Genomic DNA, 22,324 nt, shown 5'->3' with positions numbered 1-22,324 from the left:
GGTCCCTGCGCTCCCTGGGCCCCCCGGCCCTGGCATGGGCTCAGTGCTCAGCCCAGCGGGGCGGGAGCACGCGGACACGGACATGCAGGGCTCACACCGGGAACGGGATGGGAGCAGCGGGGACGGGGCCTGGTGCGGAGCTTGGTCCCCAACCAAGCAGGGACGGGGTCACCCAGGGAGAGGGGCCGGAGCCCGGCCGAGAGGAAGGGGGAACAGAGCACTGGTAGCAAGGGAAAGCAGGAGTCGGGATGGGGGGAGCGCTGCCAGGCCCCATCCTGACCCCCACAACACGGAACCCGGGGCTGTGGGGTGGCAGGACCAGCACCGGGATGTACGGTCCCTGCTCCCACCGAGCCCAGCGGCCAAGGGGCTCGTTGCCCCCCCATAAGGAGGGTTTCTGTGGGGTAGAGGATGGGGGCGGCTCAGGAAAGGCACGTGAGGATCAGCTGAGCTCTGGTCCTGCAGCACCCATGGGTGCTGATGGCTCCCGGGGGCAGAAGTGCCTGTAAGAGACAGGAGCCACGGCCTGCCCCAGAGCTCACTCCCCACATCATCCCAGGAGGAAAAGCCCAAGATCCAGAAGCAATTTGGCTTAAAATCCTTAAAACCAAGGGCAGAAGGGAGCAGGCACCCGCTTGGGAGCCAAGGACCGCGGGGAGGGGGCAGAGGGATCCCTGCTGCGTCCCTTTGGGGTGGGCAGGGACGGCACAGAGCCCTGTGGGGCTGGGTTAGTGTTCGATGGGTGTCGTAGTGTTGCTGTGCCCCAGCATCCCTCCCCTGAGCCCCAGGGAGAGCCGGGGTCCTACGGGGGTGCTGGGCACCCATGGGGAGACGGGTTGTGTTCAATGGGGAGGGGGGGGGGTTGCTCCGCTCCCCAGCACCGGGCCACGCCGCCCTCGGTGCTGCCGCTCAATGAGATGGATGCGTCCCGGCTCTGCCAGCCGGGACAAGCGGAGGGCAGGGAGCGGCCGGCGCCGGTCCTGCAGGCGGGGGGCCGCGAGGAGGCGCAAAGTACCGAGGCTCAAGCACCGGGAGGAGAACAGAACCAAGAGCGAGGAACACCAGATCCGGGGGGGGGCTGACCCTTGTGCCTTGTTCCCTGGCGCCCATCTCCCCCCGCGGCGCCGCCGCAGCCGGGATGGAGGCGGAACGGAGGCTCCGTGGAGCGGGACGGGCGCGGCGGCGCCGTTCACTGAGGTAGCGGCACCAGCACCTCCACGTAGTTGAGGGGGAAGAAGCCGGAGTGGCCGCTGAGCATGCCCTCGTACCAGTTCTCGTCGATCTGGTTGGTGAGGGTGATGATGTCTCCCTCCTTGAAGCCCAGCTCGCCGTCGTTCTCGGGCTCGAAGTCGTACAGAGCCTTGCAGCAGGGCTGGTCCAGGGGCGCTGCGGGAGGGACGGGGGCGCCGGTGAGCTGGGAACCCCGCACGGCCCCCGGAGCTCCGGCAGCACCGGGAGCGGGGCTCCCGCACCTCCGCCCTGCCCCGAGCTGCCCCCGCCGTGGCAAAGCCCCGTCGGGCCGGGGTTAACTCCTCGCCCTCAGCTCCCCAGCTCCTTCCCCACCTTGCCCCGGCGCAGGGCCCTGCCTCCAGCACCCAAATCCGCCTCCTCACCGGGAACCAGGGGGTCAAACCCCGCGTGGCTGCTCCCGGGATGGGAAGATCCCAGCCCGGTTTGGGATGAAGGGACCCTAAAGCTCCTCCAGCTCCAACCCCTGCCAGGGCAGGGACCCCTTCCACTGGAGCAGCTTGCTCCAAGCCCTGTGTCCAACCTGGCCTTGAACACTGCCAGGGATGGGGCAGCCACAGCTTCTCTGGGCACCCTGTGCCAGCGCCTCAGCACCCTCACAGGGCAGAGCTTCTCCCTCAGAGCTCATCTCAGTCTCCCCTCTGGCAGGCTCAAGCCCTCTGCGCAGTCCAGCAGTTGAAGATGGGGTTATCAGACATCGGTGCGTGGTGGAGCAGGACCCTGGGGGTCCCTCTGTGACTGCCCCCCCGAGCACAGGGTTTCAGATCCAGCTCAGTGATGAGACCCCAGGAGTGGGGAGCAAACCCCAGGCTCCTTCCCCATCTCAGCCCCATTTCAGCAGCCTGCAAAGGGAAAGCTGCTGCTTGCTCTGCTCTGCCCTGCCCTGCCCTTCTGGGATGGGCTCTGTGGGTGTCGGGGTCCCACTGAGAAGGGACTGAGCTAACAGAGAGCACCCAATCCCCTCCCCATTGCCCTGGGGCTCAGTGCACACACCAGGGCGAGGGGCACAGCCCCACAGCAGCCAGCACATCTCTGTGGAACAGCCCCAGCACTGAAGAGAACTCAAAACCCCACAAGCAGCAGCCAAGCAAGTGGCTTTGAGACAACTTTCACAGTACCAGGCTGGTCCCACCACCACAGCGCTTCCCTGCACCAGGCCCCACAAGTCCTCCTGCCCCCGTGCTGCTCCACCCCAAGCTTTCCCCACCACGACGGCTCTGCCCCACATCACCCCACAACCCCTCCAAGGCTCCTTGCTGGGACCACAGAGCACAGGATGTGCTCAGTGTGCCGAGGCTCTACCTGCTCCCTCCAGCCTTCCGCAGTGGGGTACGGATGGGCAGCATGAGCAGGAATGGGAGAGATCCAGGCTGGGTGCTCGCAACCACAACAGAGCAACCCTCTGACACCTCATGGAAGAGGATCTGCTCCCTGTGGGCTCAGGCAGGACATGCCTGGGGGATGAGAGCTGCTCTAACTCCTCCAGGTGAGCAGAGCCCCCAGCTTCGGGGTGCTCAATCCCAATGTAACGTGGCTGGTTTCACGTGGGGCTCAGCTTTGCTGTTGTGCTGGCCAGGCTCAGCACGGAGGTAGCAGCAGCTCCAAGCAGCAGCAGCAGCAGCAGCATGGCAGGAGGAGCGAGGAGGGATGGGGAGAGATGGTCACACACATGCAGTGCACAGGGAGGAAACTCACGGATACTCCTGACGGAGGCCCGGGACGGCTTGTCGGATCGGAAAGAGGAGGAAGCTGCTTCCAAACAAAAAGAGACATGCTTAAACCAATGTGAACTGGAGAGAGGGAACGGCAGGGCCCGGAGGGAGGAGCTGTTAGGACAAAGAGCAGCCCACATGCTGTGTTAGGAACCCGCCTGTCGCGCTGGGACCAGGCAGGGATGGATGCAGCGATGGAAGACGGGGAGGGAGCAAGAGATGCTTCAGTTTCCCTGGCTGCCACTTGACCGGGCACCACAGGCGAGGCTGGAGACGCCACTGGGACATCCCCAAAGCCAACCTAACAAAGGCTGCTGGGCCCCAGGAGAAAACAGCCCCAGCCTAGAGGCACTGCTGACAGAGCCTCCAGCCTGCTCAGGTACAGCCAGAAGCCTCATTTCCAGGCACAGTGGTTCCCCTCCATCCCCAGGAGGCTGCTCCAGAGGCACTTGGGCGTGCACACTCTTGGGACAACATTACCTGAGACTTTGGGGGTAGGATTGCAAGAGAAGCCCCCATTAGATTGGTCAGTGTCTGCAAAGTCGTATGTCTCCCTGGGCTTGGGCTTGTACTCCCGCTTGGGACGCGAGGAGGCCTCCCTCATCCTGCAAGAAGAAATGGGGATAGCCTGAGATAGGGAACGGTGTGATGAGATCCGCGTGGTTTCTGCTCTCCCTGGGGGCTACCCGGCTTTGTGGACACGAATCTGCGCAGCCCTCTTGTGCTCAGGGTGGATCCTGCCCAGGGCTTGGGACCTTGCCCTTAGAGAGAGCCACAGGGGCCAGGCTTTGCTCTGGAGCTGCTCAGGCAGTGCACGCCAGCAGAGGCCACTCGTGCTGCACTTGGGAAGCTCCCGCTCGGCAGGATCCTCCCAGCTCCTCGCTCAAACCAGACACAGGATCCACTCAGCAGCTTCTTCTGCAGCACCAAAGCACCCTGGGGAGCAGAGGCTGCCCTGGCCCTGGCCGCCCTGCACCAGGCTCTGCAGGGAAGCCTCAGTGGAGCCACCTCTCCTTCCCTGGCAGGGTGCAGGGAGATGCTTGCTCAGGGAGGCAGAGCAGCAAGACCACCACTGCTGCAAGTCCTGGTTTCTGTTAGACAGAAGGGAGAGTGGGGCCGGCTGGCAATGGAGGGGCCTGGTGGCAGGCACACAGATGGCTGCCTTTAAGGACGTGGTGTTGGTGCCCTTCCACCAGCCTGTGGCCACCACATCATCCCCACTAAGCTGCATTCAGCTTCTGGTCCTCAGAGCAACTGGGAGCTCTTGGCATGGCCCTCGCTGAGCCACCGCCATGGCCAATGCCCAGGAACCCTCCCCAGTCACAACGAAACTAATGGCACGAAGGCTGTAGGCGAGCCAGTTCCAGGTGACAGCAGGTGACAGGTATGTCCAGCTTGTGACATCTGAGCCATCTGCTCAATGGCATGATGGAACCTCTGACTCCAGCTGGGCTTGGCCAAAAGCCTCAACGCCCACAGTGCAAGGAGCCGAGCACTGGCACGAAGGGGATTCACCCTTCTCCACCCCTTCATGTTCCACTCCAGCCTCCCTGGGAGCAGCACACCCTGGTTCAGGCAGGGCTCAGCCCAGTGCCCATGGCACAAGCACTGAGGGGTTGCGTCAGATGTCACAGTGTTCCTGGCAGTGAAAGCAGCTGGTGAAGCCTGGAGGAGGTCTGGACTGAAGCTCTAGTGGCTGCAAGAAGTGCCTTTAACACCAGGGGACAGAGCCCTTAGAGCAGCTCCAGTGCCTAAAGGGGCTCCAGGAAAACCTGGAAAGGGGCTTGGGACAAGGGCCTGTAGGGACAGGCCAAGGGGAATGGCTTTAACCTGCCCGAGGGGAGGCTGAGATGAGCTCTTAGGCAGAAGCTCTTCCCTGTGAGGGTGCTGAGGCGCTGGCACAGGGTGCCCAGAGAAGCTGTGGCTGCCCCATCCCTGGCAGTGTTCAAGGCCAGGTTGGACACAGGGGCTTGGAGCAAGCTGCTCCAGTGGAAGGGGTCCCTGCCCGTGGCAGGGGTTGGAGCTGGAGGAGCTTTAAGGTCCCTTCCAACCCCTGTGATTCAGGGGGAGGGTCAGGGATCCACAGACAGGGCTTTGGTGTCTCCAGCACTCACCTGCGCTTGAGCTTCTCGGCGAGCTCGTCCAGGATCTGCACTGCCTGGCGGTGATAATCCAGCTGAGCGTCCACCAGGGCTGAGAGCTGGCTCACCTGCTCGATCTGAGGAACCACAGCAGCGCGTGAGCGGCTCTGCGTGACAGGAGCCCCTGCACTGCTCATGGGCCTCACTGAGCCCCCCGGGACAGGAGGAGAGGGCTGTGATTCCACACAGCAGAGCTCAGGCATGGCCAAGCCTCAGCCTGGGCACCTCCTGCCGCTCTCTGGGCTCAAATCCTTCCCAAGTAACCTGCTTTACCTGCCCAACCCCACTGCCACCAGCACCCTGAGAAGACACAAGCCACAGCCTCTCCCCTGGCCAAGAGCTGGATCAGGAAGAGTGGCTTCCAAAGGGACAAGAGGCCAGCAAAACCACGTGCTGGGCACTCAGATCTGGCTTCTCAGAGAGCAAACCCACACCTGCACGAATGAGAGTGGAAATGAGCATCCCTTTAACTTGCGTGTCCCTGGGGAGATCCCACCCTCGAGTACACAGGAGCACGCAGCTCCTGCCGTGCACTCACGTCAGTTTCTAGGAGGTTGTGCATGCTGGTCTCTGCTACTTCCTTGGACTCCTCGAACTTCTCCATGGCCTGCCTAAGCTCCTCATCGGGGATTTTGCCCTGTCGCTTCTTCTTGTAGTCAAAGTCCAGGCGTCTGCCTTCCAGCTTCTTGAGATGGTGCTAGGGAGAAGGTGGTGATGAACAGTAAAGGCAGCAGGGGCTGGGAGCAGCCGAGCTCTGCTGCTGGGCGGGCAGCTCTAGTGACAGGCCAGGTTCGTGCCTTCCAGACACCCGACCTCAGAGCACAGCTCCTGCGGCTCCCACCTTTGTTCAGAGGGTGCAGAGGCTCCGGGAGAGCTGCAAGGCAGGGAGGAGTGGTCCCAGCCCAGCCTGGCAGAGGATTTCCTGCTGTGGCTGCAGGGGCTTTGCACTAAGGAACAGCCCTCAACAAATCGGAACGATTTCACCTCCTTCCAGCTGAGAGCTGGAGGAGAGCAGGGCAGGGTGTGCTCCCCGTGCGAGCCCCTCTGCATGGCAAGGAGCTGGAGCGCCACGTGCACTTCCCCAGAGCTGTGGGGATGTCTGGAGGTGAGGAACTGGGAGGCAGGTTCTGGGCACTGCATCCCCTGAGTGCTCAGGGCAGGGCTGTTTCAATTCTGCAGACCTGGAGCACAGATAAATCCTGCCACAGGAGCTGGCAGCTCCTTCATCTGGGGCAGCTCTAAGTGAAAATTCACTTGAGAGAGCTGCCTGGTGATGCACAGGTTGGGATGAATCCTATTGCAAAGCCTGGCTGTGCTTTGCACAGACTTGTCTCTGTAGTAGCACACAGCAGCTACCAAGCTCCACGTCCCCCCAGTGAAACACCTTCTTGGGATGCTGCGTAAGAGACCTAGAAGGGCTTCCCTGGTCCTAGCTTGGAAGTTATGTTACAGCATCCAGGCTACTGACAGAATAGAGCCAAGAGCTGTGAAGAACACTGTGAAGGATAATGCCAGGCAGCACAAATGCAATAGGGCCGGGAGCTCCCAGCACAAAGAACCAAATTCAGCAAGGCCAGAACACACGTTGGGATGTACCCTCCATAAAACACAGTGAGTGAAGAACCATCCAAATCCAGCCTTCGGAGCTGCTCAGGAGCAGCAGCAGTGCTGAGCAGGGAGGGAATACTGGTGAGTGTAGAGAGAGAAAGCACACACGGTGCAGGGAACCTGCTGCTTGTGTGAGTCCTTGGCTCTCACCATGACAGAGACAGTGTTGTAAGCACTAACAGCCAGAAGAGGCCAGAAACAAGAGAGATGGGGAGGAGGGCGACCCATGGCAGTGTTACCTGGATCTCCTTCAGGTCTTTGTCACACAGGTTCTGGAGGGGATCAATGAAATTCTGTTTCACTTCAATATCCAGCGAGTCCTTCACCTCAGCCAAGCGCTTCATGGATTCACCAGCATCCAGCAGCGCATCGCCTGCCAGCGGGGAGAGGAAGGGAGGAGGAAGAGGAAGGGAGAAGGGCCCAGCTGGTTAGAGAGAGCCCAGTGGGTGCTGGCTGCGCGGAGCCATTCTGCCCCCACCCAGTGCCCCCGCTCCTCTCTGGAGCAAACCCCTGGGCCTGGCGCAGAGCAAGGGGCCTGCCGGGGCTCGCACCCTCCCGTGCGCCTCGGCACTCACCGAAGTTGGAGTCCTCGCCCAGCTCCTTGCCGTACCGGATCATGCTCTCCCCCAGCAGCCCCTCCGACTGCGGGTAGCCGGGGTTCTTCACCTGCCCGCGGATCTTGGACATGGTGTTCAGCATGGTCAGCTTGGCCCTGGAAGCTGGCACACAAACAGCCACGGCCGTGTTTGCAGCTCCCCCGGGCTTGCCAGAAACTGCTGGCTGCTGCCAGCAGGTTTTGGTTTCAAGCTGCACCCAAAGCCAAGAAGCGCCACTGCCTGCAGCTCCCAGAGACAGTGTTCACAATGGAAAAGAGAGGTTCTTTTCCAAGAGAGCAAAAATAGCTCCCCAGAGCTCAGCACTGAGGGCCAAAGGAGTTTCCCCAGCCCTGCCATAGTCCCCGGAGTGCTCTGAAGGAGCTGGCTGGAAGCACGCAGGGCAGCAGGCTCCAGCAGTGATGCCTACGGAGCCAGCCAGCCCTTCCCAGCCCAGAGGTGCCAATTTTCCTGGACATCCCAGGTAAAACAGGTCTCCTCCAGCACCTCTCCAGGTCTAAGGTGAAAAGGGTGAAAAGGTTCTCTCTGGTGGCTCTCTTCCCTCTCTGCCTCTTTCCCTGGAATGCTGTGGCAGAGGGAAGGGGACAGGAGAGGAGCAGGCACTCACCTGGGTTTGGCTGGAGGTACTCTATTGTTCTGGTCAATACTTCTGTAACTGCCTTGCTGGTCAGGTCCACTTTCTGCAGGGAAGACAAGGAGACCCAGCAGCAGTGAAGAGCAGCTCGGGGCTTCGGCAGGGTCACAGAGGAGTTATCTGGGTGACCGCAGAAGCTCTCTCTTGTTCCCTACTCACCTTTTCCATTTCCTTGAAGTCATCGTCGAGCTTGGTCCCTTCAGCCCCTCCAACCTTCTCACTGACCAGCTGCAGAGAAAGAACAAGGGAGAAGGGATCAGGCACGGTACTAACTGCTTACAGCTCCTTGCAGCTCGTGGAGTAAGTCTCCGGGACAGACAGGGTCCAGACGGCATCTGCAAGAGAAAGGAGGCGGCAGGAACAGCTCAAAACACATCAGAAAGATGTGGCTCTTTGCTAACCCTGCCCCACTCCAACTGCGAGCATCCCCTCCCAGAGCACGGCTGAGTCAGGGCATTCCTCACCCACCAGAAGCTGCAACAGCTCCTTCAGTCCCAGCTCCAGCGCTGGCTGGAAAACCCAAGCAGCAGAATTGTCTCTCGACTCCATTGTGAGCCAAGGCTCTGGTTTCACACATGGCAAGATGCAAGTAAACAGGGAATGAACACAGCGCTCAGAGCTGCCAGCACAGGAGCAGAGCCTGGCGAGAGCAGGGGCCTCCCAAAGCCCTGACCCATCACTCCGAGGGGAAGGATACAGAGATGTGCAGAAGGGTTTGAATCCACTGATCAAAGCGACTCCGAGGCCTGCTCTGAAACCAGAGTTAAGGGCAGATGCCACTTGGTCCAAGCAAAGCCCGATGCTCCCTGAAGCTCACCATTCACCTGCGCAAGCTCAAAGAGGACAAGGGCTCTATTAAACCCACATCAACGTGTCCTTCCCAGCCCCACACCGCTGTGCCAAGGCAGTGCCCGGGCCTGCAGCACACACCAGCCAAAAGGAGAGCTTATCCTGCTCCAAACTGGTCCAAGTGGACACCAGCCTGCCCGCAGAGACATCAGAAGAGGTGCAGAAAGCAAGTGCTGGCTCCCAAGCAGCTGGTGCCAGGATTTCTGGTGTTTGCAGTCAAACCTCCAGTCGGGATGAACAATGCAGGGCTGTTTGCTTCAACATCAAATACTTGATTTTATCACGGCTTTTTTCCTCCGGAATCCTGCTCCCATGGGGATATCGTGGTTCCTGGTTTCTTTTGAGGAAAGTGGGGGGAGGAAACCTTTTAGGGAATCATGGAATGGTTTGGGTTGAAGGGACCTTGAAGCTCCTTCAGTCCCAAACCCTGCCACAGGCAGGGACCCCTTCCACTGGATCAGCTTGCTCCAAGCCCCTGTGTCCAACCTGGCCTCAAGGCACTGAGCACTGCAGTGACTTGGGAGGCTTAAACACCCTCCTCTCTGGAGCAGAGGGGTGGGAAGCGGGTAAGAACCCCCCCACTTTCAGCCTGATTTAATCCTCCTTTTGACGCCCAAGGACCGCTGCGGGTGCCCTGCTGGGAAGGAATAATGAGATGGAGGTTCTCTGCCTGCTGGCTCTCATCAAAGTGGGAGGTTTCATCCCAGGAGGGAAGAAGGAGGGACGGTGCCCTCCGCAGCAGCTCCATCCCTATCCCCCCCCTCCCAACTCAGGCAGGCAGGAAGACAAAGTCATGTAGCTTCCCCCCCAGTGCAAGCCGAGGCACGAGCCAGGAGGAGCCCTTGTTGAACCTAGAGCTTCCCAACGTGACTGGAAGGCAAGCTTCCAAGTGCCACATCGCGCTCTGCTGCCTGCAGGCTGGCAAGTAGGCGGCTGCCTTTCCCAGGGAAGCATTAAGTTCACCAGGAAGCTCAGAAGCCCTTTTGCTTGCAGGAGAGGGGAGGAAGGAAGCATCCACACGCTGCTGGGGGTGTCCAGCCTGCCTTGGGTGAGCGGTGGGGTGGCTGGTGACACGCTGGAGGTGCGCAGCTTCCTCCAGGGAGCAGCAAGAGAAGATGCAGGATTTGGCCATCTTTATCCTCTTGTAACCCAGCCAGGCGTGAAGGGATGGCGCAAGGCAAGACACAAATCAATCATTAACCCGGGTCAGTGACTCAGCCCCTCTGTGGTGCTGAAGCGGTGCGAAAGGTGAGAACAAGGCTCTGCTGCCCTGCTGGGAGGGGACACCCTGAGAGGCTGAACCCAGCCCCCTGAAGCAGGGCAGTGGCAGAGCAAAACCCCTCCTTTGAGAGCAGCTTCTGAGAGCAAATATTAGCCCAAGGTGATAGCGTTGGGCGTCACGGCCCAGCGAGGCTCAGAACTGCTCTGCAATGGGTGGCTGTTACCTGGCACCCCAACAGAGCACAGCAGGGCAGGAACAGGGCTCAGGCACACGTGAGTGCCAATGGAGGAGGCAGGAATCAATCCCTCGCTTCCCTTCCCTGGTTAATTAAAAAGATGCTGGCAGTTCCCATGTGCCCTAGATAGCTCCGAGCTGAGATCAGGGAGTGGGGAGGTGCACTGAATCCATGGGCTCTGGTGCTACGCCATGATGTGGCAGCTCCCATCGCAGAGCATCACCCAGAGCACCCCATCCAGCCACGAGAGAGCTAATCCCAAGGGATGAGAGCCACGCACACCAAAGGGCTGCTCCCAAACCACACTTTGCACTTTCTGCTGCTTCGCTTCCCAGAGCATGGACTCACGGGGGCTTCCCGCTTCCTTCCGACTGCTCCTTCCCAACAATCCCCACTTCCCCCGGCTGCCCGGAGCCCACCGGAGGGCTGCGTGTGCTGGAAGCTCTCTGGGAATGAAAGGCCTATTGTCTAGAGCAGGCAGTGCAGCAGGAGGGCGGCTGTGGGGAGAGGCAGCGCTGGTATGTGTACACAGAGCGGGAAGAGAGGCGCGATGCAGAGGGCTTCTCTTTTCCAGCCGGGAGTGGGAGAGAACAGGGGAGGGCTGCGGAGCCGCTCCCAGATCCACACATCCCTCCTCAACCCCCCTGGTCCTTCACCTCATCCCCTCAGCTCCAGGATAACTTGCAGCAAATGGGGAAATCCGAGGGCCCTTCCCTTGCTAGACCACACTGGGATCCGTACACGAACCTGATGGGTACCAGTCTGCCCAACACATCCTCTGCTGCTAAACAGCAGCTTTTCCATAGGGCTTTACATCCCGGACATTTACATTCTGCCCTTCAGCCTTTAAATCCTTCCAAATGGGGAATTATCCCGAAGTCCCGCAGCCTCCACCCCGCAACCCCCCCCCGAGACAAACACAAACCCCAGCGAGGTTCTTTACAACTTGCTTTCTTTTCCCATAGCAAAGAGTCAGCTCTATTTAGAACACCTCAAACATGCCACAGCCCTGCATTCATAAGAGAAGGCAAACTTTATCCCTCCTCTTCCTCCACGCCACCCTCGCGTTCTCCAGGGAAAGCTCCCTTGGCAAAACAAATCCCTATGGATGAGCAAAACCAGGAAGAGCTCTGCCCAGCTCCTGCAGCAGGAAAGAGCAAGTCCAGTGGAAAAAAACAGCCCACAGAGTAATGAAAGAAGATGCTGGAACTCATTTAACCCGCAGATGAAGAGGGGAACACGAGAGTCCAGTAGAGACATGTACACAGCAGCTGAGGAAAGCCAGGGCTCACTGGGATCACTCGTGCCCAGTTTCATAAATCAAGGAATGGGTTGGGTTGAAGGGACCTTAGAGCTCCTCCAGCTCCAACCCCTGCCACGGGCAGGGACCCCTTCCACTGGAGCAGCTTGCTCCAAGCCCCTGTGTCCAACCTGGCCTTGAGCACTGCCAGGGATGGGGCAGCCACAACGGAGCGCGTTGGGAGGCGGCTTTGGGCTCTGCACCGAGTGACGAAACCCATTTACCACCCATCTCCTGAAGCTGAAACACACATGAAGCAACAGAGACAACTGCCACGTTGGCTCCGTGGAGCTGCCTCTTGCACTGTGATGATGAAGCCACCAGTGAAAATGGCAGAGCTTTAAGGGCCCTTCCAACCCAAACCAGGCTGGGATTCCGTGATTCCATGGCTGGCAGAGGCAGGAGCTCAGCAGCGCTGAGTCCAGCTTCAGCGATGGAGAACACCCCAAGCACCCCACAGGTCCCCAGCACACAGAGGCTCCTTGCAGAACCAGCTTGTGCTGGGAGGTGTCTCCATGCCTGAGCTCTGAGGTGCTCCCTCCCCGTACCCAAGTGTCTCATTACAAGTTAATTGTCACCTGCTTGGCAAGCTGGCAGGGCTGGAAGTGCTGCAGACACCGGCTGGGATCCAGAGCACGTGGCCTCCTCAGAGGCTTCTTCCCTTTTCCAGTGACAAATGGGAGACATTGCTGTGCAGGGAGGAGGGAGCAGGGAGGCAGCAGACACCCCTGTGGGAGAGCTCAGCACAGCCACATGCTATTGTGAGCATCTCCTGGCCTACTTGAAGGAGAAGGAAACAAATCTGTTTATGTTGCAGAAGAAGGGATGGACGATTCCCACCAGCCTTGGGACGAAGAGGAAGGCACATTCCCAGCACATCCCTGTGCTGCAAACAGGCACTGGGGGCACCCTGGTGCGTGGAATGGGCTTTCTGCCCCCAAAGCTGCCACCCTAAGGAGAGAAGACAACAAGTGCTGGAAGATGAAAGAGTCCAGGAGTGATTTGCTCAGGGAGCAGCAGAGCTCAAACCAGCAGGAGGACGGGACTCAGCTTCTCACATCCCCACTGGGCCGTGGGCTGACCAGAGGAAGAGGAACAGCAGAGGAACATCAGCCCCACCACTGACCCAACCTGCCTTGGGCACCTGAGAGCTCCAGCAGGCACCTGAGCTGCCTCATCTCCCTGCTAAATAGCCCATGGGAGGGTTTTTACCCTGGGGTCCAACCTCCCACCTTCTCCTCAACTTTCTTTCCCTTATTTCCTTACATCACTTTTCTTCTTTTCCCTGAGCTGCCAGAGGGGAGATTGAGATGAGGTCTTCAACCACGACAGAACGCTGAGCTCCTTCCCCTCCCTCCCTCCTGACCAGGCAGAAAGCCTTCACAGTGACCGCAGGCTGGAATGGTATCATATAGAACCCACACAGAAAGAGCTGCTGCTTGCTGGGGAGCCACTTGTCAAACCACCATCTCCAGGGCTATCAAATGACTCGTCTCCCTCCAGCAGATGGGCTCAGAGGAATGAGGACAGCATGAATTAAAAGAGTAACTTAAGCAGCAGGCAGCAGGTGACAGCAGCAGAGCTGGGGCCAGCGAAGGGCACACATCTGCACTGCAGAGAGGCTGCTCCCGGTGTGCTCCTCCTGTCCCTGGCTCTAGGGTGACAGGAGCTGGAATCCTGGTTGTGATCCCTGTTCAGGAGGCTTTGTGCTCACCTCCTGCATGAAAACAGGCTGAGAACACTGGGGCTGTTCAGCCTGGAGAAGAGAACCTGCCTGGAGACCTCAGAGCAGCTCCAGTGTCTGAATGGGGCTACAAGGATGCTGGAGAGGGGCCTTCATCAGGGACTGGAGTGGTAGGACAAGGGGTGATGGGTTCAAACTGACACAGGGGAAGTTCAGGTTGGAGATAAGGAAGAAGCTCTTCCCTGTGAGGGTGCTGAGGCGCTGGCACAGGGTGCCCAGAGGAGCTGTGGCTGCCCCATCCCTGGCAGTGCTCAAGGCCAGGTTGGATGCAGGGGCTTGGAGCAAGCTGCTCCAGTGGAAGGGGTCCCTGCCCACAGCAGGGAGTTGGAGCTGGAGGAGCTTTAAGGTCCCTTCATCCCAAACCGGGCTGGGATTCTATGAACAGTGAGCTCTCACCACAGGGAGACACTGGAAATGTTCTTGCTACAGGGAAGGGGGCACATCCAACAGGCAGCAACAGCCATTTGCATCCTATTTTCTCCTATTCTCAGCTCCTCCTCGCTCTGCTCCAAATGAGACACAATTTCTACTGAGCTGGAAAAAAACAAATAAAAGGAATTGGGTCAAATAAGAGGGAAAACAAAACCACATAAGGAAAAGCAGCAGCTCCTGTCCCCCAGCAGCGCCTTCTCCTCACCCACTCGCAGTGATGCAGCAATGCAGAGGAAGTCCATGAAACCGAGGGGAAACGTGGAACATTTGCCTTGCATCCAGATTTCCTGCTCAACCTCCCTACGTCCTATCTCGGAAGAGCCCCAGTGAATCACGGCCTGGCTGGTGCAGAGCTGCTGAGCCAGCGTTCCTGAGCAACTCCACCCGACCTCTGCAGAGCCGGGGGAACAGACAAGCAGCTCCTCAGGCTGGAGACTTGGAGCTGCTCCTTAGGCCATAGAACAGGGAATGGTCTGGGTTGGAAGGGACCTTAAAGCTCCTCCAGCTCCAACCCCTGCCACGGGCAGGGACCCCTTCCACTGGAGCAGCTTGCTCCAAGCCCCTGTGTCCAACCTGGCCTTGAACACTGCCAGGGATGGGGCAGGCACGCTGGGGACACCAGAACTGCACCAGTGCTGCAGGTGGGGTCTCACGAGAGCAGAGGGGCAGAACCACCTCCTTCAACCTTCCCTATGAAGGAACTGGGAAGGAGGCAGAAGCAGCTCTGGCTGTGCAGCACGATGAGGCCAAGCGAGGCTGACGGGACACAGAGCTGTCACCTCAGCAGTTCAGCCACGGCTGCGGTGGGGTTTGGGTGGCAGAGAGCATTAATGGGCTCAGGAAGGAGTCAAGCTGAGTTCCAGGCACGTTAACACACAGAAGGGACATCAAAACAGCTGCTGAGCTCAGGCAGGAGCTCAACTCCATCAAAGGGAAGGCAAAACCCTCCTCTTGGCTTGGAATGGACAGAGCCCCATGCAGAGCACGTTTAACACAGGCAGTGTTGGCCAAGCAAAGGCAGCGCTATCTCAGTGTACACAAACATCAAAGAGGGAAAGGAATCATTGGGAACACTATAAACACATTTTCCTTGTTCATTTGAATACTAGGAAAAGCTTTGTGCCTATCGGAGCAGAGCACAGCATCCTAAGGAAAAGGAGAGTGGGAATCAGTGCACAGATGCCTCTAAGTGCTGGGAGCAACCCTTGCACCGGATCAACCCCCTGCTCCTCCATCAGTTCAGGGGCCTTCCCCACATCCAGGTACTCTGTCACACTTCCAGCCCAAGCAAGATGCTGCTGAGCCCATTTTTCTCTCCCTGCCCCTCATTCACACTTTTTAACACTCACTTCTGAATGGTTTAAACGGGAAAGAACCCTTCCCAGCACTTTGCAGGCTGCTTTGCCCCTGCAGGTGATGCTGTTGATGCATCGCTCTTGTCTCTGCCCTGCAGCTGGAGCAATAAGTGGAGCAGGAATTTGTTTGGATCACGTTATCCCCACCCAACACAACCAGGAGGAGCTTTCCTATGGAAATAGCCGCAGCAACATCTGGTGCTCCAGCTTTGTGCCTGCCCAGTGCCCCTTAAGGCCACGCAGCAGCATCTGCACAGACGCACGTCAGCAGCAAACAAGATGTGCTCGAAATGCTCCAGCACGGAGCAGGAACAGCACCTCTGACACAGGGGATCTGCTCCACATGTAGGTCACTGCTCACCATCCTCCTGCCTGTTTCCTTCTGAATTAACAGGGTTAGGTTCAAATGTCACTGGTCCCCTGAAGCCAGAGCAGACTGGTCACAAAGTGGTTAATAAATGCTCACTGACGAATCAGGTCTGGGCCAATGTGAAGATAGAGCCTGGTTTTCAAGCACTAGAGGGAATTGGAAAGCATTTTCTTCATTAGAAAAAGGCCTTTAGAGCTTGAATCATGCAAATTTTATCTGCTGCCTGAAAGACAGACTTTCATTATGGAGATGCCTTTAGCTCGCCCTTTTTGGCTGAGCAGAAAAGCAATCGCATCAGTCACAGTATCGTTAACTTTATTAATAGCCAGGTAGGAGGAGATAGGAAGAGCCTAAAGCTCCCAGTGGCTTTAAAAGAAGGACAAAAAGACTAATTCCATCAATAAGACATGGCCAACAAAGCACATGGCACATGCCACAGGCTAGGAGGCTTCTTGTGGAAGCAAGAGCATCTCCTGATGGACTCACCATCTGCTGCAAGAGGCAGGTCCAGCACTGCCGGGGGACCCTGTGTGTCCCCCAGGAGATGGGGACACTCCATGGAAGAGCTCCCCAGCACCCCTGGCACAAGCAGCAAACCCACATCCATGTGGCTGCTGGATCCCTGTTTATCCCTGCAGCGCGGTCCAACCATGGCCCTTTCCTGTCAACAGGAACCTGCAGGCCCTGGGCTCGTTGCTGCAGCCGTGGGGGTGAGGGGAAGAGGAAGAGGAAACTGGGTTAAAAATAAGATATTAATTACGGCTTTTAGACCAACAGGGAGAGGCCACGAGGAGGCAGATCCTGCCCCGGGTCACAGCACACTGCAGCCGGCAAGAGAAGCTTGGGATGCTCTGGGGCTTTCCCAGCCCCACCAGTGCGGATCCTTCCCTTCCACACCAGCTGCTCTGCTCTGGTGAGACCCCCCTGCAGCCCTGTGTGCAGTGCTGGTGTCCCCAGCATCAGGACATGGAGCTGCTGGAGCAAGGCCAGAGGAGACCACGAGGACGAACAGGGTCTGGAGCAGCTCCTGTATGGAGCCAGGCTGAGGACATTGGGGCTGCTCTGCCTGGAGAGGAGAAGCTGCGTGGAGACCTCAGAGCAGCTTCCAGAGGGCTACAAGGATGCTGGAGAGGGGCCTTCATCAGTGACTGGAGTGACAGGACAAGGGGTGATGGGTTCAAGCTGACACAGGGGAAGTTCAGGTTAGGTATGAGGGAAAAGTCCTGCCTGCAGCAGCTCTGGGCACTGACTTCCCAGCCCAGGCTGGTGGTTTAATCATTCAAGATATTAAACCATTGTGATTAAAGAGATGGGAAGGACCAACAGAGCCCTCTGCAAACAGTAACCCCTCACAACCCACTTCACACAAATCCCCTCCCCAAGGGACACTGAAGCAGCTGCAGTTTGGTTTTTTCCCAATGGAATTCTGCAGTCTCTCAGGAGGAGCTGCCCTGCTCCCAGCACAGGCATTCCCATTTTACCACCTAGGGCTTGGATGAGGCTCTGAGCCCTGGCAAAGGCACTGGCATACGTAGGGATGGGGAAGAGAAGGAAGGAGGAAAAAATGTGCTAAAGAAATGAATCAGCTTTACAAGCCAGCCTGATCTCATCCCTGGTTTGCTCTTTCCCAGGAGAAAAGCATTGGCAGGGAGCAGGGGGAGCAATGATTTCCTTCCATCCCATCCAGAAACCATCCCCTTGGCTTCACCCAGAACCTGTGCAAAGAGGGATCAACAGATCATGTTGGACAGCAAGCCCCAAGGCAGAGGGAGAGGCAGGAGCAGCACTGCACAGTCCCCTCCAGCCTGGAGTCAAGCATCCCTCCTGCATCCCAGATCCTGCCAGCGGGGTAACTCTCCCTGCTGGATGTCAGCGAGGAGAAAGGGAGCAAGCAGAGCAGCATATGGAGAGGTGGAGTTTTCCACCTCTGTTTTCTGCCTTTGCCTTCCAAGAATCTGAGTTCTTGTTGCTCTTTGAGCCCAGTGGCTGGGAAAACAATCTGAGAAGGTGGAAAAAAGCCGAGTTAAAGGAACTGATGCAGAACCGGGAGCCATCGCCTGCCTGCAGCTCCAGCCAGGCTGAACCGTGCTGAGAACTGCTCCAGCAGTGACTGAACCATTCACCCATGGGTCCTCAGCCACCGCCTGGCCCGGAGCAGGGACGTGCCCAAGTCCAGGCCCCTCCACCAAGGGTTCTGCTGACACAGGCTCACAGAACCACAGGACCAACCAGGCTGGAAAACACCTCTAAGCTCATCGAGTCCAACCCTTCCGCAGCACTGCCAAGGCCACCACGAACCCAGGGCACCCTCTCCCACAACCTCCTCCTGCTCCTCAGTCCCTGCCGCTGACTCGGTTACTGGTGGCACCGCACGGGCGTGCAGAATGCACCAGAACAGCTCAAAAAGAACAAGAGAGCCCAAAATAGCACCTAAACCCCACCCTCGGGAGCCTGGTTCCTCCTTTGGCTGCTGGATGATGGCTCAGCCCCAGAGCACCAGCAAGGGTTCCCCCAGGGCTTCACACACTTCTCTCCTTGGCTCTGGGAAAGCACATGGAGCAGGTCAGGTCCATTCCCACCTTGAATCCCGGAGGATTCAAGACAAGATCAGCCTCAAGTTGTGATGCCACTGCAGAGAGGGATGTCCTTGCCCCCCTTGGGGCACAATGGAAACCATCCGCAGCAAGACAAGGCACCCACAGGCAAGCTCTGGCCTCGTGGGTTTGGATTTCCATGTGGAAGGTTATCCCACACACTGCACTTCCCATTTCTTTTCCAGTGGGAGATCCTGTGCTGCACAGTACGTCCTTGCCATGTCCACAAACCCACTGCAAAGCAAAGGCAGGGAGCGGAAAGGCAGCTCATGCCTACAAAAGAAAGCCCCAGAGAGCCCGAGGACTGAGTGAACCTCAGGAAAAGGGAAAACAGGGGCTGTCACAAGGCATCATCTGGGAAAGGGAAGATAAATCCTCATTGGAAAGAGAAATAAAGGAAACAGGAGGAAACGACCACAAAGGCCAAAATACCAGAGGACAAATGGCACGCTGCTGCCTGCATCCCTGTCATCCCTGCTCCCTGTGCAGCACGGCTGGGAGCAGATCCCACTGCCTCAGCCTGGAAGCAGATGCCAGGGCATGGCAGCGGCTGGGAGCCAGGCTGCTGGGAGAGAGCTCTTAGGATGCATTACCAACTGCCTGGAAAGCACAGGAGCTTGGGAACTGCGTGGTCCTGAAGCGGCTCTCAGAGGCTGCAGAGCACATCCCGGGCTCTTGGGACAGGCAGAAAGCAAAGGGTTATTGATGGTGGTTATTGATGCCCAAAAGCATCTCCAGAACCTCGAGAGCAGCCACCAAAGCCAGGAGCAGAGTGTGTGTGTCAAGGGTTTGGAGTTTCTACCAGCACTCACCTCTCCTCCCCTTGGCAAACGGCTTCTGGACCATGGAGGTTGGTCTGTGCCTCGGGCCAGGAGCCATCACTCACTCTCCCAGTCCCTACGCCCAGGCAGGCCTGGCACGGGGTTTAGCTTGGATCACGCAGCTTTGGGAGCATGTTAATCCCACCTGGGATGGCAGCAGCACCCAGGGCTCAGCACCAGCCCGGCTGAAAGCAGCAATGCTGCCTTCCCTCACTCAGCACGCCAAAACACGTCCTGTGTCCCCCAGAGGGCCCTGCCACCCCTGAGGTGACACTGCTCAGCCAGCTCATTCCTGCTGAGCTTCAGCTGCTCAGAGCAGATGGGGCGGTCCCGGCTCCCCACATCCATGGGGCAGCACCCAAAGCAGCCACACGGGGATCATGGTGATTCCACACTGCTGGAGGCTATGGATAAGGGCACCACGTACCACTGCTCCTGTCAGACCAAACAGGCTCTGCTGCTTCTCCTGCCCTGGCGCTGTCAAGAGGTGCCCGACCCCAGTCCTGCTGGCACAGAGGGAGGGGACGAGTTCACCACCCCCATATCACAAGAGCACGGCCTCCACCCTTAGGCTTGTCCCTTCAAGGCAGAGGTGATAAACGCGAAGGGCTGGTACAAACCCACTGAGACTCAGCTCAGAGCAGGCTCAGGCACCATGGCCAGAGCTTAACCGAGAGGTTTCATAGAACCACAGCCTGGTTTGGGTTGAAGGGACCTTAAAGCTCATCCACCCCCTGCCATGGGCAGGGACCCCTTCCACTGGAGCAGCTTGCTCCAAGCCCCTGTGTCCAACCTGGCCTTGAACACTGCCAGGGATGGGGCAGCCACAGCTTCTCTGGGCACCCTGTGCCAGCGCCTCAGCACCCTCACAGGGAAGAGCTTCTGCATAAGAGCTCATCTCAGTCTCCCCTCTGGCAGGTTAAAGCCATTCCCCTTGGCCTGTCCCTACAGGCCCTTGTCCCAAGCCCCTCTCCAGGTTTCCTGCAGCCCCTTCAGGCACTGGAGCTGCTCTCAGGTCTCCCCTTCAGGAGCCTTCTCTTCTCCAGGCTGACCCAGCCCAGCTCTCTCAGCCTGGCTCCAGAGCAGAGCTGCTCCAGCCCTCGCAGCAGCTCCATGGCCTCCTCTGGCCTCGCTCCAGCAGCTCCATGTCCCTCTTGCATTGTTGCCCCAGAGCTGGATCAGGACTGCAGGGGGGTTCCCTAGAGCCATTCCTACCCCAAACCCCTGTGTGTCCGAGTGGCTGCTGCTGGCTCAAGGCTGGATGGAGCCTGGGACCAGGCACTCCAATACCTGCAGACAGGGATCTCCCTCCCTGCTCCGGACACCGGAGCTGTTTCTGCTCCTGTTCCTCCTCCTTCCTTGGGTGAGCTTGTTTTCCACAGCAGCACAGTTTGCTGTGAACCAGCAGAACCTGTTGGGACACACGCAGCCACTGCTCCATTTGCCAGAGGGACTCTGTTGTGTGGGTGCCTCTCCCAGGCAGCAGAGCCAAATCCTGCTCCTTCTTCTCCCAAGGAGACTGGACCGGTCCCTTTGTCACGTAGGGAGATGGGGGGATCCCAAACCTGCTGCTCCAGCAGGACCCTGCTCCACGCAGACCTCGCTCCTGGCTCTCTCTGCCTTCAATTAACAACAGCCGTGGAAGCAAACACAAGGTTTTAGGAAAGATCTTCCACATGTTTGGTCTTGGCAGCGTCTGAGAGCGTTAAAAGAGCCAAAACTTAACTAAGCCTCGACTCCCTGAGCCAAGGGGAGGCTGAGGAGTGGGACCAGTGGAGGGAAAAGGGAAGGAGGGTGGAAAGGGAAGGGAAGAGAGAGGAGAAAACCGGCCCAAATGGAACCAGTGACTCCTAGCTTCACGTTAAAGCATCTCTAAGGAGTCGATACCCATGTGCCCATCACTGAAAAGGGGGTGGCAGCACCTCCAAGAGAGAGCCCTGTTCCTCCCAGCCCTGCAGAGCCAGGCGCTTCCTGGGTACAGGTGGAAAACCCCAGCGCAAACCCTGCTCCTTTGGGTTCTGTGAGCTCCCGAAGGCCGGTGGCAACAAGAGCCATGAAAGAACTCCTGATGCAGTCCCAATGCAACATCAAGGACACCTTCTCTGCCAGCTTAGTGCAACAAACAGGCTCTGAGTGCTCAGTGGAGGCGAGTGGGCCACTTGGGCAAGCGACTTCAAGTGACTTCTCCTTGGACTGGGTTCCATTTCCTCCACAATAACCCAAAAAGGTTCCTTTTAATACCCAAAAGGACACCTGTAACAAAGGAAACCACTGACCCAAGCCCACCTCTTTGTCCCCCTTTGTGACAAACCCTCCCAGGAGAGGCTCCACAGGGTGCTCGGATGCTCTTAGCCCTTAGAACCGCGCTGCTCCTGACTCATCCATGAGCTTTCACCTCTAATTGCCCCTGCTCCAGCAACGCAGCGCATCCACGCCAGCAACATCCTCCCACAGCCAGCTCCCAGCACAGCTTTTCCCTATGGAAGTGGTCGGAAAGCCCACTTCGAGCGCAGGGGGAGGGGGAATGACTTCAGGAATGTGCTCTGTTGCTTCGGTGGGGAAGCAAAATGTGTCCCCCCAAGCAGGGCCAAGCGAAGGAGGCGACGCACGCAGCGGGGCTGAGCCTGGAGGGGCTGGAGCTGGAACAAACCGCGTTTTCCCCCAGTTTAGAACAGGGGATTCCGGAATGGTTCCCGAAACACCGGCAGAGGAAGCTCCCACCGGTAATCCCGGTGCTCGCTGCGGGGAAGGGAGTTCATGGACCACGTTCGCAGCACATTCCCGAGCTGCCGCGTTTCCCCGTCCTCCCTTTCGGATGACACCAAGCCCCCGTTTCCACATCGATCCGAGCTCGCTTTCCCGATGTTGCTTCCCATTCCCGGCGCCGCTCTGCAGGAAGCGGGAGCTCCCCGAGCCCGGGCTGCGGCCACCCGACGTTAACGGGGCCGCAAACACCGCCCGAAACCCCGCTCTCCCTCCACATTCCAAAGGGAATCCCGGCCCTGCCGCCATCGGGGGGCTTTGGACCCCGCTCCCTGGGGTCCCCCCTCCGCATGACACCCGCTGGGCTTGGGGCACCGCCGGCATCGAAACCCCGGGACCCTCGGGCTTCCCCTCGAGCTCGGGATAGCACCGGGAAGAGCGGGGGCTGGAACATCGCTCACCGGGAGGGGGGCAAGCCCCGCACGGGGATGCCGGGAGGGGATGACCGCGGTATAGGGGGTGTTACCCGGCTCCCCCGGCCCTCACCTGGCTCGCTTTGTAGAACTGCTTCTTCAGCCCCGCCACCGACATGATGAGGATGAGGATGATGACGATGATGATGCTCCTGCCGCCGCCGCCCGCGCCGGGGAGGCCTGTGGCGGCACCACGGAGCCCGGCGCAACCGAGCCCAGCCCAGCCCCGCCGCCGCCGCTTCCGCCGCCACGCCCCCTGCCGGCCCGGC

At 58.7% G+C, this 22,324-nt stretch overlaps 1 protein-coding gene across 3 annotated transcripts; it reads right to left on the bottom strand.

The window, feature by feature from the left end:
* Positions 1-1,075: 1,075 nt before the first annotated feature.
* Positions 1,076-22,288, bottom strand: SH3GL1 (SH3 domain containing GRB2 like 1, endophilin A2). Of its 3 annotated transcripts, none has more exons than XM_062637139.1 (11): positions 22,208-22,288; positions 22,129-22,174; positions 8,117-8,185; positions 7,931-8,003; positions 7,285-7,428; positions 6,949-7,082; positions 5,640-5,798; positions 5,075-5,178; positions 3,441-3,565; positions 2,944-3,000; positions 1,076-1,386 (listed from the first exon to the last, which is right to left on the bottom strand). In XM_062637139.1, exons 2-11 carry the CDS (start codon positions 22,171-22,173, stop codon positions 1,190-1,192), a joined length of 1,107 nt encoding a protein of 368 aa, XP_062493123.1. In that variant the 5' UTR covers position 22,174; positions 22,208-22,288; the 3' UTR covers positions 1,076-1,189. The 3 variants fall into 3 exon arrangements, with proteins under 3 accessions (XP_062493123.1, XP_062493124.1, XP_062493125.1); XM_062637140.1 differs by having other exon boundaries at positions 2,944-2,997; XM_062637141.1 differs by lacking the exon at positions 2,944-3,000.
* Positions 22,289-22,324: the final 36 nt, after the last annotated feature.

The sequence above is a fragment of the Pezoporus occidentalis genome, unplaced genomic scaffold (assembly GCF_034315485.1).
Source record: "Pezoporus occidentalis ecotype Australia unplaced genomic scaffold, CSIRO_AGI_Poc_V1 ctg505, whole genome shotgun sequence".
Taxonomy (NCBI): Eukaryota; Metazoa; Chordata; class Aves; order Psittaciformes; family Psittacidae; genus Pezoporus; species Pezoporus occidentalis.
This window is presented reverse-complemented; position numbering and strand designations above follow the sequence as displayed.